Source organism: Clinocottus analis, unplaced genomic scaffold (assembly GCF_023055335.1).
Source record: "Clinocottus analis isolate CAN_PGR_092001 unplaced genomic scaffold, fCliAna1.0.p SCAF_1, whole genome shotgun sequence".
Lineage (NCBI taxonomy): Eukaryota > Metazoa > Chordata > Actinopteri > Perciformes > Cottidae > Clinocottus > Clinocottus analis.
Window position 1 is genome coordinate 15,903,817 of NW_027175820.1, and position 17,812 is coordinate 15,921,628.

The 17,812-nt window shown below is 40.5% G+C and overlaps 1 protein-coding gene across 1 annotated transcript in view; it reads right to left on the minus strand.

The window, feature by feature from the left end:
* Window positions 1-17,812, minus strand: part of kif26ba (kinesin family member 26Ba) — a 77,397-nt gene that overhangs the window by 58,931 nt on the left and 654 nt on the right. The window contains exon 2 of the mRNA XM_068592786.1: window positions 16,143-16,535. Within this exon, the coding sequence (XP_068448887.1) occupies window positions 16,143-16,535 (393 nt within the window). The remainder of the gene's footprint in view (window positions 1-16,142; window positions 16,536-17,812) is intronic.

A 17,812-nucleotide genomic window follows, 5' to 3' on the forward strand; every position in this document is an offset into this window, starting at 1 on the left:
ACACACACACACACACACACACATATTTCTCGGCAGGTCTGGGATCAGTGAATTCATGCAGAAGAGATACAGGCGGTCTCCTGCACCTGCTCTGAAGGGCACACACACACAAACAGTAGAAGGCAGGAGTGATGAGAAAATGACAAAGAATGAAAAATGGAAACCAACTGAAAGACACTGTGAAATAAATACTATAGATTTCGAGTCTGGTGGTGGCTCATGATCATGAACATTGACTTATGATGGAGAATGATACCATGGGATGATGATGGTCTGTGTGTGTGTGTGTGTGTGTGTGTGTGTGTTTATATATATATATATATATATATATATATATATATATATATATATATATATATATATATATATATATATTTGTGTGTGTGTATGTGAGAGGATGATTGAGTCTGATGTCTGTGCAGTAGCAAGGTCAAAAGCGCAGAGGTTATAAATGACATCACGCACACACATATGGACAAATGTTACACTGACAAGAGGTCATGCACAGGTCTCTCTCTCCATCTCTCCCAAAACACACTCTGTCTGTCACTTCTCTCTCTTTTGGTGTTTCTGTCACACTCTCAGAACATATCAGGTACTCGTCATGCACCCATGTTCAGCTACAACATTAAAGTATGTAATATACTAGACCACATGTTGGTATGTCAGCTCGAGACATCAACACATCTGGAGACAACTGGTTAAAATTGCATGACTGATAAAAGCTTCACACACAGGCTTTCATCTGACAACCTGCCCATTATATTTCAGAGTCTTTGTAAAATTGATAAGAAAAGTGAAGAAGCATCTTGTGTATAAATGAAGAAGACATTATTCAGGTAATAGAGCTTTTAAGAGCAGTCTGCCTTTTCCACATTTGATTTATTGAGGCTCTCACAGTCAAACTGTCATCGGCAGGGGACACATAATTCATCGCAACACACTAGCTTTGATTTACTAGCCACCACTGCAGCCACAGGCTTATTGTCAGTTGGGCATGTGCACAGTTGCAATTTCCTATTCAAATCACCACATCGATTTTAACAATTATGTTTCCATTGAAAATAAACTATGGGAGAAGGAATATCAAAAAGAGGAGCCAATACTGAATGACATCAGCCAATTATAAAAAGAAGATTCACAATGAAACAATAATCTGTCCCTATACATCTTGATTAAAAGCTTGACCACATTACATTAAGCTGATGCTTTTATGCGAAGTGAGCAATCAGGGGTTAAGTGTCTTGCTCTAGGACACATCGACGTAGACTAGCAGAGCAGGGGTTCAAACCGCCGATCCTCTAATTGTAACACGGGCGTGCTAACCACAGTCGCCCAATTACCTTATTTAGCCGTAATAATAAAATTGTCACCATGCTAAAATTAAAGGAGAGAGACAGACAGAAAAGGAAGGATGGACAAAGGGAAGAAGAGGGATTGTGTGGATGGATAGAGGAAGGGAAGCATAGCTTTGATTAGAAAGTTGGTTTATCTTCTGAAATCAAACATGTGCGCTTCTATATAAAATGTGTAAATGCTACATGTTCTTGTGTATTCATTTTAAGTTGACCTTCTGGCAATTGGATTGATGTGTGTTCAATCAAGCCCTGGATGATTGACTTAGCGCACGATCTGAGTAAACCACATACAGCATGTCTTATCTTGCACTGAGGAAAGAAATTGCACATTTTTAACTGTGAGCAGCATCTCTAGCTGCCGTTTGGTCGGTCCACAAAAATGTCTTCACACTTTGGCAGGCAGAGTTTTTGCTGAAATTTGGCACAGAGGTTTAGCGTCTGGCTGTGAAGGTGTGTGCTTTTGTTAATGCCATCTCACTATCAAGGGAGTTCTATTTCGTTGACTACATTAAGGACTGCTCATTCGAAAAATAAAAAAAACACAACTTGGGTCATTTTATCGCCGTTAATTACGTCATAGCTGTAGTACAATTAAATTGTGCCGACATATGTTGTTTGACATATAATTAATACCGACATAGATTTTTGTGATAAGTACATATTGTAAGTTGTTGTGATGCGCTGCTCTGTCTATATTAAATACACAAGGGAGACGTCATCGCTCTCAGCAGAAGTTCCTATAGTCTGAGTAATCCCCGCCCCCTATAGGGAAGCCCTTTTCATAACTCATTAACTATTTTTCGTTGACGCTTGTCATGTTAGTGAGAGTCTAAACATTAGGGAAACCAACCACAGCCTCCCCAGTCTCTATAGCGTCTGGTTCCCGTCAGTGATAAACAACTCACCCAATGGTTCTCCTCTCTTGCTTTCTCTCTCTGTCTCTCACTCATGTATTACCCGGTATTGTGAGGTATGGCTCCTTTAATCGCCGTTTTAATTGGTCATTACTTCATATGATTCACTAATGGGTTTAGGATGGTTTGGGACACAATGGTAACACACACACACACACACACACACGTTTGCACTTATGCACACACACACTTTCATCTGCGTTTATGTAGCATGTAGCCACATTCCCTTGCGATGTTGACATGCTATATTGATGAAACAGTGCAAAATGCATTAGAATGTTTTTGTTGCCATAGCAGCGTAAAAATGAATTAGCATATACAACTAACTAGCTATGGGGGATGTAAATGACCTGCTGCATTCGGTGCTTGAGATAAAAAGTGTATTTGTGTATGCATATTTGTGCAAGCCCAGCATGTGTGCACTGTGTAATGTTGTGGTAAGGCCTCATACTATCAGTCAGTAATAATACAAGTGTCAGATGTGATAATACCTAAGAGATGTTTTTGTGCTGTAGATCACATTGATCGCCCTCTGATATTCTCTTTCTTAATTCTCAAGCCGATTTCCAGCCTCATGGCAGGTAATTATGCAGTATTGCAGGAGCTTCCATAAACCACCATAGTAAATAATCAACGAAATACAAAATGTACAAACAACTTCATCGAGCAGCATGAAACATATTTCTCTGTTTCTCCTCCGTATTGAAAATACATTTGTTATGCGTAAAGGTGCTTCTACACCGTCATTACAACTCTCCTTGAATTAGGAGGACTGTCTTCACCACATGCCGAGGCAAGTTCTTATGCTTCAGCACGGTCTCCCTTCCAACCATCAAAATTGTGACACTCTGTCAGTGCCCCTCTGCATCTGATACGACGCACCGCGCTTTCAACTAAGTCCAATACAAATCCACCCTCGTCATTATTAGACGCTCAGAGTAACTGACCATGTATAGAGAGCGAGATTATCCACGCAGAGAAGGTGAGGAGATAGATGTGACAGGTCACACAAACATATAACTTTCCCCCAGGAGACAGGTGTTCATGTCCTAAACAAAAGTAATTGTCGACATTTTGTCACGTCAGTCGTTTGTCACATAAGTCGTTTCATTAGTCTTGGGACTCTTGTGAGCCACATGCCATGTGACTTGTTTATTTATCGCTAGTCACATGAGTTGTTAGTCAGTCAAATAAAATTAATTCATGCTCTTTTCCTGAACCTAACTATGAAGACAGAAGTCTATTTTGAAAATCACAATGCATGGTACGAATAAACGGGAACTGCACCTGCCACGTCTAAAACTAAAGCTCAAGGGGTACCTAAAATGTCAAACTTCGTCTGTATATGACGAGTGAGCATGTGTCTTACTCTCCTCACCGTCGAGTGCAGAACAGCAGGGCTGGTTCACTCAGAGGATGAGACAGTGGCTTCTCGTGCTTTGATGATCTTCATATATCGTCATAGTACCCTTTGAAATGTCAGTTCTTTGAATGCTGTGGGTAAGCAACTCTCATGAAGCAGGGTCATTGTAGAGGTCTTTGAAAGAAGCCTTCAGAGAGTCTTTGAAGCGCTTCCTCAAACCATGTTTGTGACGTACTTCGGTCTGCAGCCTGCCAGAGGCTACATTCATGCAGCCACTGTTTTGGATTGACAACCACAAATAATTGGCTGTCTGAACGTTGCCTGGGATTATCTTGGGTTAAGTGTTCATCATTCCGCTCCATGAAGTTGCGCTTTCCTCACTGGAAACACATATGCACGTATACAGAAATAGCATCGCTTGATAAAGATGAGTGTGTAGTAGGATGTTAAACCCAATTAAAGAGGATACAAAATATTAGAAACAGATGCTAAGGACAGATCAGTCAAGTAAGTCTCTCTCTCTCTCTCTCTCTCTCTCTCGCTCTCTCTCTCTCTCTCTCTCTCTCTCTCTCTCTCTCTCTCTCTCTCTCTCTCTCTCTCTCTCTCATGCTCTCATGCAAAGTGTTTGTATTTGTGTATTTTGTATCCATGCATATTAAGAGTGTTTGCCGATCAGTCAGTGTGTATACTGTATACGAATATAAAAATGCAGCACCCCTATTAACAACCTGAGCTATGAATCTTTCCCAAGCTTATACAGTGCTATGTCTACAGAGCGGCCCCCTGCCACGCTGTAAATGAGCTAGCTTGCTGGAAGGGAGCCTGTTTTTTATTAGCTGGTCATCAGTGCCCAGCTGTAAATGAAATAGTTGTTTTAAATAAATGTCTGTTTTTTATGTGGAAGTTGTATGCCAGTGACTATTTTAAATTAGCTGGCTCTTCATGGTAGTGCCGGACTGTAAATGAAGTGCCTATAAACTTTGTTGCCTGTTTTTAAATTAGTCCACCATCTGCATCAGAGCTGCACTGTAAAGTAAGCCACAAATGTGGAAACAATCTACAATGTGTTAGCTGCCAATTAGTTATGCCAGGCTCCTGAATATAAATGAGGATGTTTGCTTCATTGTGAGTAATTTAAGAGGAAAGGTATACTGTGTATGTGTTTTTTTACATACGATAATCCTGTAACACCTGTAACATACTCAATAAAAAAAACAGCAAATGTGTTGTTCCTTCGACTGACAATAAAAAATAAATATAATGTTTGATTAAACACATTGTATTCAGAGGGACAGTTACCTACAGTTAAAGTCATCCACAGTCTGCTACTATTAGCCTAAATAGGCTCTAAAAGGCATATTCACCTTGACCTACTGTAAACGGGCTGTGCATTTATATAAGGGTTTAAGACTAAAATGACTTATTCCTAATTATGCTAATTATTGACAGTGAGAAATTTGAGAAGTGTTTGTTTGATGTGCCACATACAGAACCACAAGGATCTACGCCTCGTGTAGTGTTCGTAGTGGCCTGCACAACACACTCTAAAGATCAAAGCTACTTCAGCTTTACTAAACGTGCGACACAGGGAGGGCACTGGTAAAATCCAATACTCTTGCTCAGAAAAAGAGTCTTTCCTGATCTGTGTCCATCCTTTCCAGAGAATGACCTGTTGTAAGAGTGTATCTAATTGTACATTAAGTATATGGGCTTTTCTCTCATAACTGTTTGTCCTCCACCTACTTCTTCTTCTGTCTTCCCCCGAGCTTTCCATCCTTTCCTCTCTTTCCTCTCCCTACTCTCTCTTCCCCTCTCTCTCTCTGACAGTGATAAATTGCCTATTGGGTTGAGCAATCCATCTTGCCGTATCCCACACCTGAACACACACTCCCTCACTCCTCCCCTGCTCCCTTCTTTTCCTCCTCTTTTTTTCACCATGCGCCGGTTCTTCCCTCCGGTATCCTTCCATCTCAAGGTTAGTGAGGCTCACTGAGGAGGAACTGAAGATAAAGATCTGCCCGACAACTCCCACGCATAGATGTGTGGACACTGAAACAGGTGAAAAGTGTGTGGACAGAAATACAGCACAACCCTAAAAACAATAACTCAGTCAGGTTTTTCCTGGCTTAGCATTAAACAGAAAGGTGGTAAGCTATACCAACCATGAATACTGCAGAATTCAATGGAAAAATAAATGCAAACATGCCAGGATGTGTGTGTGAGTCAACATCTGCAGGCTATGACTGAAACATTGTTGTCGATCTACAGTTGAAAGAATTCTGATCATGAGAGCACCCGGATGAAGTAATTAGGAAACGTACCATAACTGCAAATTCTCCGGTGTCATTCTTGCCAGGAACCATTCGTACATCTCACACCCCTCTCTTTTTTCCAATATTTATTGCTTAAATCTTTAATTAATGAAAACAAATCATACAAAGCTAAATTGATATTGACCGACAAGAGTGTACAGCCATGCTAGTTGCTCTGTGAGGCTACTTAAGATTATCAGTGCTTCAAGACAAATACAAAAACAAAACAAAAAATACAAGCATGCTTACAAGCTCATGATGCTGACATGCTGATATGAAGCAGGTATAATGTTTACAGTGTTCACTATCATTAACATTTGTTCATTATCACTAAAAACAAGAGAAATATTCCTCGACCACCAACCCAAAATGTTGTATATATATATATATATATATATATATATATATATATATATATATATATATATATATATATATATATATATATATATATATTGATAGCAGAACAACACTGCATGTTAAATATGCATTCATATTTAAACCATGTAATCCATGTTTTCTTATGACTTTAAACCAATTTGTCCGGTGGTTCCTCCAGGCCTGGACAAAGAGCTTTTATGTGCTTTAACGTAACCCGTAAACCTCTTCAGGGTGTGCTTGAATCATCCTGAGCCTCTAAAACTAAAACAGTTTTTTAACAGTCCTGTACTCATGAAAGTCAACAGAGCCTCTTTGCTCTTTCCAGGCTTCATAATCACACAGTAGCACTCATTGATACATGGGAGCTCTGTAAAGCGACCACAGTGCTCCACTGTTGGCCACTGAGCTCCTCAAAGGGAGCTGCTGAGGTTTAGGAGTCTTGCTCAAGAGCGCAGTTGTTATTGAGGGAGGGGAGACTTATTCATCCAGGTTTCACAGGGACAACAAACCTGGATTCCACATGTCGACCATCTGCCTACCAGCCTGCATTGAACTGCTTGACTGCTGTTGATCCAGAAGATGTGATCAATCAGATATTACTTTTGCTTTGTCAGATACCAAACGCGATTCAGTGAGACAGAATAAAGTGTTAAAAGCGCCGATACAAATATATGGGGTAAAGATTAAAGATTAAAGAGGGAGAGTTCTGCTTTAGTATGAGCCCATCTCTGACACTGGATGTAGCCTGGTATACAGTCAATAGCAGATAACAGTAAACAATAACAACCATTTCATACCCTCTAAATCGAGCCCTGGAGGCTCCATCTGCTCAAGGTAATTGGAAAGTTTAACGGCTAGAGGCTATTCTCTGTGTCTGATTGAAGCACAGCCTGGGAACAAACAGCCAATTTAATTCTCTCTCTCTCTGACTGTCTGTCTCTCTCTCTCTCTTTCTGTCTCTCTCTCTCTCTCTCTCTTTGGTATGCTCACACGCGCGCGCGCACACACACACACAAGTACAGTCTCTTTCCATCTGTGTCTTGCACCTAAGTGTAGCCAATATTTCCACTATTTCCTATCTCTTTCTTCTCTTCCATTGCTTTCTTTCATCTTCCTCCATCTTGTTGATTAACTGAAGTGAATAATGACATATGTCTGTTGAACATTCAGAGAAAATGAAGTACAGGGTGAAGGATTGGTGAGAAATGGAAAGAAAAAGAGCCTGACAGTGACAAATGAAATATCAAAGAAGTGTCAGAAAGTGTCAAAGGTTCTTGATATGAAATTAATTCAGCAGCAAATACCTATTTGCTTTGTAAAGATATAGTGGAGTAATTCATCCTGAGCAATGAGGGAAGTCACACTTCTGTTTGTGATTGAATCTCTCAATCATAGATTTGCTCTGAATTTCTTCTGGAGCCTCTTTGTGGGTGGAATGGAATGTGGGAGGATGTCATCAATATGCAAATGAACATATGGCGTCATCTGGCTACTTTTAGTACTTGGAGTTAGTGCTTGCCACTTTCATTGGAAATAGTTGGCCACAATGCACAGGACACAGTGCATTTTGTTTCCCACTTATTTGTGCTGTAATTAAGCCTTAATTCTTCCAAGAGCTCGTACCTGTTGGCAGGCAGAATAACTTAGTGAAAGCGAGGCTCATAGGGAACCAATCTAAAAGCAGACTGTGTCCTTATTCTATAGCCATATCGTGCATTTAACATTTACTTTACAATGATAAGCTGAATATAAAAACTTCATTATAGCTATCCTTATTGTCATCATTGTTTCACCTCCTGCCCTTTACAATGCTCTGATACAATAGATTCACAGTGCTGCTTAAAATACACACACACACACACACACACACACACACACACACACACACACACACACACACACATTCTCTTCTCAACCTCTCTTTGGCATGAGACAGTCCTCAATAGTTACGCTAGTAATGCACACACACACACACGCACACACACACACACACACACACACGCACGCGCGTGCGCACACACACACACACACGCACATGCACACGCACATGCACACACACACACACACACACACACACACACACACACACACACACACACACACACACACACACACACATTTGCAGCCTTGCAGTGTACTGTATTTGTATATGTAGTACTTTTAAAACATGAACCACTGAATGGCAGAGCCCTGGCTCTAATTTTGACCCTAAAAGGTAACTCCGCTGTCACAGTAACACACACACAGGTGTGTGGACGAGGCCACTGCTCCTTTGTAAACTAAACAATGCCATCTCCTGCCACATGCTCATCTTTCCTTGTATTTCTTTCTAACCATGTCTCTCTTTCCAGCATCCTATTCACGACTAAAAACAGCTGTGCTCTAATTTTAGATACATCCTTAAAAAAAACTTTAAACCATGTTTACAAACCCATATTGTTCATAAGGACATGGGAAAAGAAATACAGATGAACATTATTCTTCTTTAGTTGAGCATTCATATCGCTATGTATGCGTTTTGGAATTGAATCTCTTGCAAATTGATACAAGCACTGCCCTGCAACAAGGCTGCAGGAAGCTGTATGTATTTGTGTTTTAACAGAAAACAACATGCTTCATAGATGCTGAAGTTTTGCTAGTTTTGTCTGTATGCATCAATATATATATATATATATATATATATATATATATATATATATATATATATATATATATACATATATATATATATATATTTATATAAATATATAAATATATATATATATATATATAGACAGAGAGACACACACACACACGCGCACATGCACACACACACACACGTCATGCCTGTCATACCCTCCTCAGCCTCTCATGAGATTTACCTAGTGTGAGATGCTGCAGATAGATGTGTTATATCTGACAATGTGATAACCTGTGATGGCGCATCTGTGTGTGTGAGGTATGTTTCTGTGTGACATATCAGCTTGTCACAGCAGGTTGGCTAATATTAAAAGTGTGGTTAGCAGGTCTTCAAAAAACCTGTTCAGTGAGCGAGACTTCATAGTGTCACAGGGTGTTGGAGCTGGCACCTACAGGCTACTGAAACATTTTCACTTCTCATCTTGGCTTTGGATGATGGAATTACAAAACTTTAAAATGAAAACACACAGAAAATAAAAACAGGAACTGGCAGATGGATAGATAAGATGGATGGATGGATAAATAGACAGATATAAGATATTGTGACTTTGTATTGCCACAAACACAACCATACCATGTATGAGCATGTAAACAGGTTGAGGCAAATAGAGGAGGAGACAGGTGCATAACTACTGTATGTACTCTACGTAATTCTGTATTGTGGAATTGATGGAGAGGCAGTTGCCATGGTAGCTATGGACCTCGTGGCAGCAGGTGCCACGGCCACTTTCACCACTCCAGCAGTGCAGTGTGCTCTTGGTAGAGTCCATACACACGTTAGTGTGTGTTTATATGAACCTCAGGGTTTCTTGTGTGTGTGTTATGTGAGTATCTGTTGTGTGTCAGTTTGGGTGTGTTTACTCATGCGTGTGATGACAAATGTCCTCTGCCAAAATCAAGACCACCTGGCCACTGAGATGGCCCCTCATCTATCTGCATGTTTAACCTTCATTTCTTTAAAACCACGTCCCTTTAATTTATTTTAAAATTAACATTCAAGAGTAAACCAATATTGGCGTTTACTTCACAAACTCTTGGTACTTTGACCATCCATTTACTGGTTTGGCGTTAAATTTCCTAATTAAAACACATTGGCAAATTAAATATGCTCTCTTTTGGATCAGGCAAAGCCTTTTGCAGCATCTTGCTTTAGACAGACAGGTTACACAGTGCAGGGTAGTAAGTCTAATTAAGTGTGTTCTCGGTCAGTGACTGTAAAGGTATCATGGCACTATTAGAGGAAACTGTCTTCTTTCTTTTAGATTCCTACTATTGTTTCTCATTTTTCCTCAGGCCTCCTTTTCTACCTCCCTCTCCTCCTCTGAATTTAAATATTTGTTTATCTTGTTCTTCTTTCTGCAGAGCCGGAATTAGAAAGAAAAAGTGTCACAGACAGAGATATTGTGTATTAGTGTGTGTTACGCCCCCCTGAGTTAACGCTCCCCTCTTGCTGTCTGATGACTACAGATTGGGTTCACCTGTGCCCCACCTGAGCCAAATCAGGTGATCAGTGGGGTGGATAAAGGGACGCCCGGAGCCAGTGCTTCCGCCTCTTCTCCTTCCTCCCTGAGCTGTGAGCGGTCGGACCGGAATTATGTGGAGCCTTAGTGCAGGGCTACCGTTTCGTGTCATTTTGGTGAAGCTGCATAGGGGTTCTCTGCCATTTTTGTTCCCACCTTTGTTTTGTTGATAGACCGGTAGGTCAGTATTGTTTTTCCTTTTGATGAACTAGGGAAGAATAATCTTGTGTTCCAGTTAGCGTGGGGGGTTTTGTTTGTTTTGGCCTTGAGACCCTGAGGCCTTTTTGCTTCCATTTAAGTTTGTCTACCTGACCAGCTGCCAATAAATGTTTTTTTTATTGCCGCTTACCTGACTTCACCCGCCACATGAGCTAGGGCCGGCGCTGTTTAGGCTACTCTTGGCGGGTCCTGCTCTAGCAGTTATAGGCTCCCATGGCGAAAAGAAAGGCAGAGCAGGTGACCCAGAAAAAGGTCTGCCTAACGTTCAAACATGAGTGGCTAGATGAAATAGTCCAAACTGGCACAGGTAGGATGAAACTTTCAGACATATTTTACATATTTTGTTTTCTCACTCACACACACATTATCTGTCATAACCTCCCCTTATTGAAATTCAACTAAACTGACTGGTAAAACACCATCATTAAAATGTCCAGCCATTATAAAGACTATAGAATAAATGTCAACCTTGTATACATATTGATGCATTTGCTGTCATCTCTTTGAATACCCTATGGCTAACGCAGGCTTGTGGTCATTTTCGAATTGCTCACAGTGCTTAAATGTGCGCTCAGAAAAAAAAAAAGCTCAGTGTTGAAAAACATTAGACGGATTATTGGTTGAGATGTGTAAGACTGTGTCAATGACAGTGTTTTAATACTTATTGGGTTTCTGATGAATGTCAGTGAACTTATCAAATTGAAATAGAGAAGGTACAGTATAGATGTTGAGATGCTATGTACGCTAGGGGTTGGGTTGAACTGACATAAACTCAGGTTGAAGCTCTTTAAATCAGCCTGCATCAGCATCTATGCCTACACACACACACACGCACACACCCATCCAGACCATCTTGCTGTTATTGATGAAGCCACCTCTTTATATGGTAATGTCTTTCACACCTGAAATACATCAGGAGGGCATGATCACTCTCTTTTCACACACACATAAACTGTATACTATATTCTCTCTTACCTCTTGCCAAAAACACACACATGCGCGCCAACACAATTTATTATTCACATAAACTCCACATATTTCCACCCTCTTTCTGCTCCTCTCACCAACACGCACACAGCTATGAGGAGCCCATTAACGCTGATGGAGATATGTATGCGGCTCACATCTGTCACATGTCGCTGCCGTGGCAACACCAGCTGCCGTGGTTACTGGAGGCCTGCTTCTGTCGTGTTATGGGATTTGGTTATTACAGAATAGCTAGCTACCTGTGTGCAGAAATACATCCCTTTGAGGAAAGACTACAGAGCAATAACACTCCACCATTTGATCTGATAAGCAGACTAATTACACACTAATTACTGGTTTGAGGTGAAAATTACCGAGCGACTGGTATTAGTTAAATAGATTTTATCCTCAAGAGTGTAACCTCATTTTATTGGAAAATGCATTTCAAACTGCATGTTGATCATAAGCTGTCAACCTCAGTCTCTTCACAGAGTCAGACAACATTAGCGTTAATAGTACTTTGGAATTTTGCTACTAGGGGACGGGGGAATTTTGCACAGCATCAGCAATAATTGTAACTCTTTATTTGTAATTTGGGGAATACACTGGATCTGTGATCCCAGCTTTTGTAATGTGCTTTAAAGTCCAACATCTATGTACTGTGTAAGATGCTGGCAGCTGTTTAACCTACAGACAAGTTGAAGCAGACACATGGGTCTACTAATATCAACATTGTAAGTGCATATATATAATAAAAACTTCAAGATGAAAGCCATCTCAATACATCTCAAGTTGCAAGAAAGAGGTCCTCGGGAAGTGAATATATTCACAAACATGTCCTTTTTGAGTTTTATTTTTATGTCTTAAGTGGAACAGTATATGCTTTTCTTTAAAAAAACATTCATTGTTTTGACTTGCAGCTGATCTGAAACAGATACTTTGCTGGTGACTTAAACATACACATACACACAGAGGGCTCCACTTTCCTCGGCTGAAAAAAAAAAACAGATCTCCCTGCATCCATTTTTGATTTGGGCGTGGTTATAAGGGTGGAATACACAGACAGACACTAGTAGAGCAGGGGCCGAGGCCTTGACTGAGTACAGCTGTGTAGCCAGATGTGCTTTTTAGTCCTGTGGTTACGAGTGTGTGTGCATTCTGTAAGTCTAAACCTGGAAACCTGCTCATTGTAATCCATCTACAAAGCACTTTGTTGCTCTTTTGCATGGTCTCTCTATCTCTCTCTGTTCTGCCCTGCATTTTCATGTGTTGCATTTGAGACGCCAAGTGGTAGAAAATGCAAATGCATCTTCGTTTACCCCTCCTCTCTTACCGAATTAGTTCTAATTCTACTAAGAAGACATATATCTATCTATATCTATAGATATAGATATTTATATTTATATGTCGCGTTCACACCAAAAGAATTGCTAAATAATCTACTTGCACAAGTAGATTACATGTAAAGTCAATGCACAGACGCTAATGGTTGCGAAAAAATTGTGCTTTTTCGCCCAACGCGAAAGCCAATCAGCGTTGAGATGCTCCGCCTGCCGTCCTGTCGTTGCTGAATTCAACCGGCTGCCAGTACGCCTGAAGTAGCGCTCGAAGCGGCTTCATTCAGACACTTGTCCTGGAGGAGTCGGATCTATGTGCGACTACGGATAATATGAACCCAAACATGGGGGCATTTGATTTTCCGATGTTAGTGGTATTTCCACAAGTATAACGTAGAAATAGTTGTTAGTTTTCCATGATCGATAGCGGGAATGAAAACTGTTTCACAGGAACGTGACTGGGTCAGTTTAGGTTAGCTTTCTGCCACGAATGGTTGCGAAAAAGCAAATTCACCACAAAGTCGAGCGAGTAAAGTCAGGAGAAAAAGTGTTAAGAAAATTCGCAACTGTGAACGTAACATAATTGACTTAAATAGCAAGATACAAAAAAAATGGACAAGCACACACACAAATCAAATGTCATGGCATTTAAACATTGTGACAAATTCTTACATGCACATTTGTGTGTATGTGTGTGTGCTTTAACAAACTCTAACAAACTGCCACTAACATGTTAAATGCTTGACAAGAACAACACACACACAGAACTGCAGACATCCAAACAGCTAAATATTCACGGTAAGACCTGTGAAGGTCATCATTAGCATAGTATTAACAGCCCTGTGTGTGTGTGTGTGTGTGTGTGTGTGTGTGTGTGTGTGTGTGTGTGTGTGTGTGTGTGTGTGTGTGTGTGGCTAGCATGGGTCAAGCATGACAGGTCTACATGGTTCACAGCTCTGTACATGTGTGCGTGTGTGTGTGTGTGTGTGTACGCGTGTGTGCGTGTGGTTGGTGGATGGGTTTTTTATTCTAGCTGTGAGAGGTCACATATGTCCCAGTGTCCTGTGGGAATAACATAGTCCTCATGCTGACAGCACACCAGGAAGAGATACACACACACACAGACTCTCACCCACACACAGTTAGCTGAAGTGCTGCTCTGGCACATTTGGTGAAGGAGAAGGATTATTAGGTCACATGCTTCACCAAGGACATGAGTGCAGCTTCCAACCCCCCCTCACCTCCACCCACCCACCACCACCCCCGACACGAAACACCTCGGTAGGTCCGTTCATTCTTGTGAGAAGAGGCAAAAAAACAACTGAATTTAAGAAACCCAAATATTGTATATCCACATTCTAACCTGGCAAATTTAACCTGGCAGTGCAGCTATTATACTATAAATGTGGCATTAACCTTCACAGCTTGTTTTAAGTCTTCAGGATATACCATGTAGAAATACCATGAACGATCAAATTGACATGCTTTATTACACATTTTTACTAACAATGAGAATACCCAGTGTGCTGCAAACACAGTGTATACACAGTGTATTACACACTTGTGTACAAACTCCCACTTCTTCAGTCCATTTTCTCATTCATACTTTTCAAGCCAATTTTTTCCATTGACAAAATCCTTGAGCCAAAGACAAATATTTTGGTTTGTGATGTACCCTATAACAGTTTTGAGTCTGCATACCATAGTTTTGTGTATTAGGTTTGATGTTTTTGAACCAATTTCCGTGTCTGCAGCTATTAAATACATACCCAGCTCAATTTATGTTATATGCTGAGACGTTTTCCATAAAGACATACAGCTCCTACAACAATTACAATACTGGAACCTATGTCTCTATGCTTATGTTATATTGCAATAAAGGTAACCATAACTAGGAGGCTTTAATCAGCCTGAACTATACTCAACCTCACAAATAACACTTGAATTAGTGTTCGGCCCACCAACAGTTGCCAATCACCCCCACTGTTATTCCCACTGTCATGTTGTTGAGCTAATGAGAAGAACCAATTGTTTCCACCTCTGTCTCCGTTTTACTGGCTGTACTGTAAGTCTCTCCGTCCCACTATAACCCTATATCCGACTCCCACTCGCTGGATACACTTTATTAGCCCCATGGTGCATAATACGTGCTTATTTGTTACCAATTAACTCCAAGTCTGATGCGTGGCCCCACTGCATTCATAAGTAAAATCCAGTCAACTGCAGCAGAAGAACATTGAACCCAGAGGCAACATGTAAAAAAGAATTATGCAGACTCAAAAGCCCTGCCAGGAGGATTTCCAGTATGTTATTTGTCATGCTTTGAATATGCATAACCACTCATTTTCTACCAGCCAAACCAATGTCAAAACCAAAATGTAGTATTTCTCAGTGATAATATTTATCTGACACAACAGATGTACAACAGCACAACATGCATTCAGCATTTTGCAAAAAAAATAATACACGTGATAAATTTGAATAGTATATGATTTGCTGGTTTAAGAATCACTACTAATATAATTGAAATTGATAATAGGGATTACCCACAACATATACATCACCTGTCAAAGAAAATGTAAAAAGATGTAAAAAGGCTGCAGTCTATATGGATTAATATCTTAAATGATTAATATCTTAAATGGTCAATGTCTTTTAGTAATCTATCATGTTAATCTCCTCGAAAGAAGAAAAACAATATTGAACGAAGTGAAGTCATTGATTTTGGTGAATTGATCACTCAGGTATACTGGATAACTATTATTTTGTTTTTGGCACTGTGTCAGTAATTGATTTACTGCTTCAGATAAGATAATTATCTCAAAGCCCAAAGGCTGTTCAGTATCTGCACTTTTTCACAGCTGGTCAAATGAGGGTTGGACAAATTACAGCATCCTTATGATTTATGAGAACAATAACTCTGACTGCACAGCAAGCAGGAGAATGGTTAGAGGCTCAGTCTTTCACGAGCAACCAAGTTAATATGTGTCACTGTCCAAATGCCACAGTTAATGAAGGGACAAGTTATAACAAGTTTACACACACTCACACATTCATACCCACCATAAAACAAGAAGACAATTAGATGTTTACCTTGCTGGAGTAAGGTCCAGGGATGAGCAGTTTCAATGCTTGTCTTTTCAGCTCTGCCAGCCTGGCGTTGCAGTTCTCACACCAAATTCCTCTTTCACTACCAGGGGAACTTCCGCTGCCTGAGGCTGGTGATCCTGTCCCAAAACCAGGGGAGCCACCCAGAGAACCAGGCGATTCTGTCCCAATCCCCGGAGAAATGGTCCCTGGGGATCCGGAGAAAGACCCTGGTGAAGAGATTCCTGAGCCTGGGGACGGGGTACCCGTGGAGCTCGGCATGGAGCCGGCACCCTCCGGGGCGGGGCGTGTTCCAGAGCGAGCGTTTTCCTCGTAGGCCTTTCGGTACCATGTGTCCGGGAAAAAGGAGGCAGATTTTGTCGGGGAACTATCAGGCATCTGCAACACAAAAAAGAAGAAAGATATCAAAAAGAAGAAATATTTTTTGGCATGTCATAGCAGAAAAAGCATGGGTGTAAATAAAAATACGAATGTACAATAGATGAATTACGCATAGGTTTTTTGATTTCTTGAAAATAAAGCCTATCCCACGCATCCCAGTGCACACAACAGGTTGCCCAGGGATGGGAAAAAGATAATGAGGAAGGGGTAAGGGCACATGTCTTGTATAATGCAAATTAAAAGTCAAGCTATTTGCATTTTGTCTGTAAAGCAAAATATTGATGTGTGTTCACAATATCCACCAAGCTATATATTCAGTGGGCTTCCTGTTTTGTTGAATTCAACAAATTGTTCATTGTTTGTGAGTGTTTACGAACAAACAAATATATAAAATTCATCAAAGCAACTGATTTTGGCTGAAAAATGTACTTGACTCACAGCTTAAATATCCATGCTTAGCCTACATGCCAGCAATTGATAAATGGTAAACATCTTGCTTTTGGAAGAAATTCACAAGCTGAAACTACAGTACAATGTCACAATATATGCCAATAAAAGACACACACACAGGCAGACACACAGTCTAAACTAACATTGGGGAATTAAATCAAATGGTGGGACCATTAAATACACTCAAACAGGAAGCAATGTTAAACATCTACTGTGATGGTGCTACGACTCAAGTCAAAGTGTGTGCATGTTGGATGCTTCTATTATCATCAAAATAGGAATAAGTCAGATTTCGTGTGGAGACCTGTTTTTTTTTTCTCTATTCAAATGCTCACATGGGAACATCAAATGAGCCGCAAGGAGTTGAAAATTAGGTCTTTTGAGTCTGGGTAAATCCAGTCAGAGAGAGCACACCCATTGATGTGGTGGTGGCTGGAGATGTTGAGTCCTATAGCTACTTTAATCCCTCACAAGGGCTATAATAAGGAAGCAATGAGTAGGCTGATAGGTGGGGATGCTCAATCATCTCCAAGTGAAGAGGTGGGTATGATGTGAGCCAACCCGATGTTATAAATTAACACTAATTATGCTGTCGGAGGCAGGCAGTGATACAGGTGTGAGTGCAATTTCACTGCTTGGTCCTCAGTTAGTGATAATTAAGCAATGTGGGAGATTTTTCAGTGAAAATGCATGCGACACGGAAAGCAGTGATGTGTGAAATGTGATCTCCACTCAGTCAACAACAAGAGGAGAAATATCTCATGAGCTTTCAACAGTTTCATATTTATGTCAGCCTGAAAAAGGGGAGCAAACTACAGTTTCCT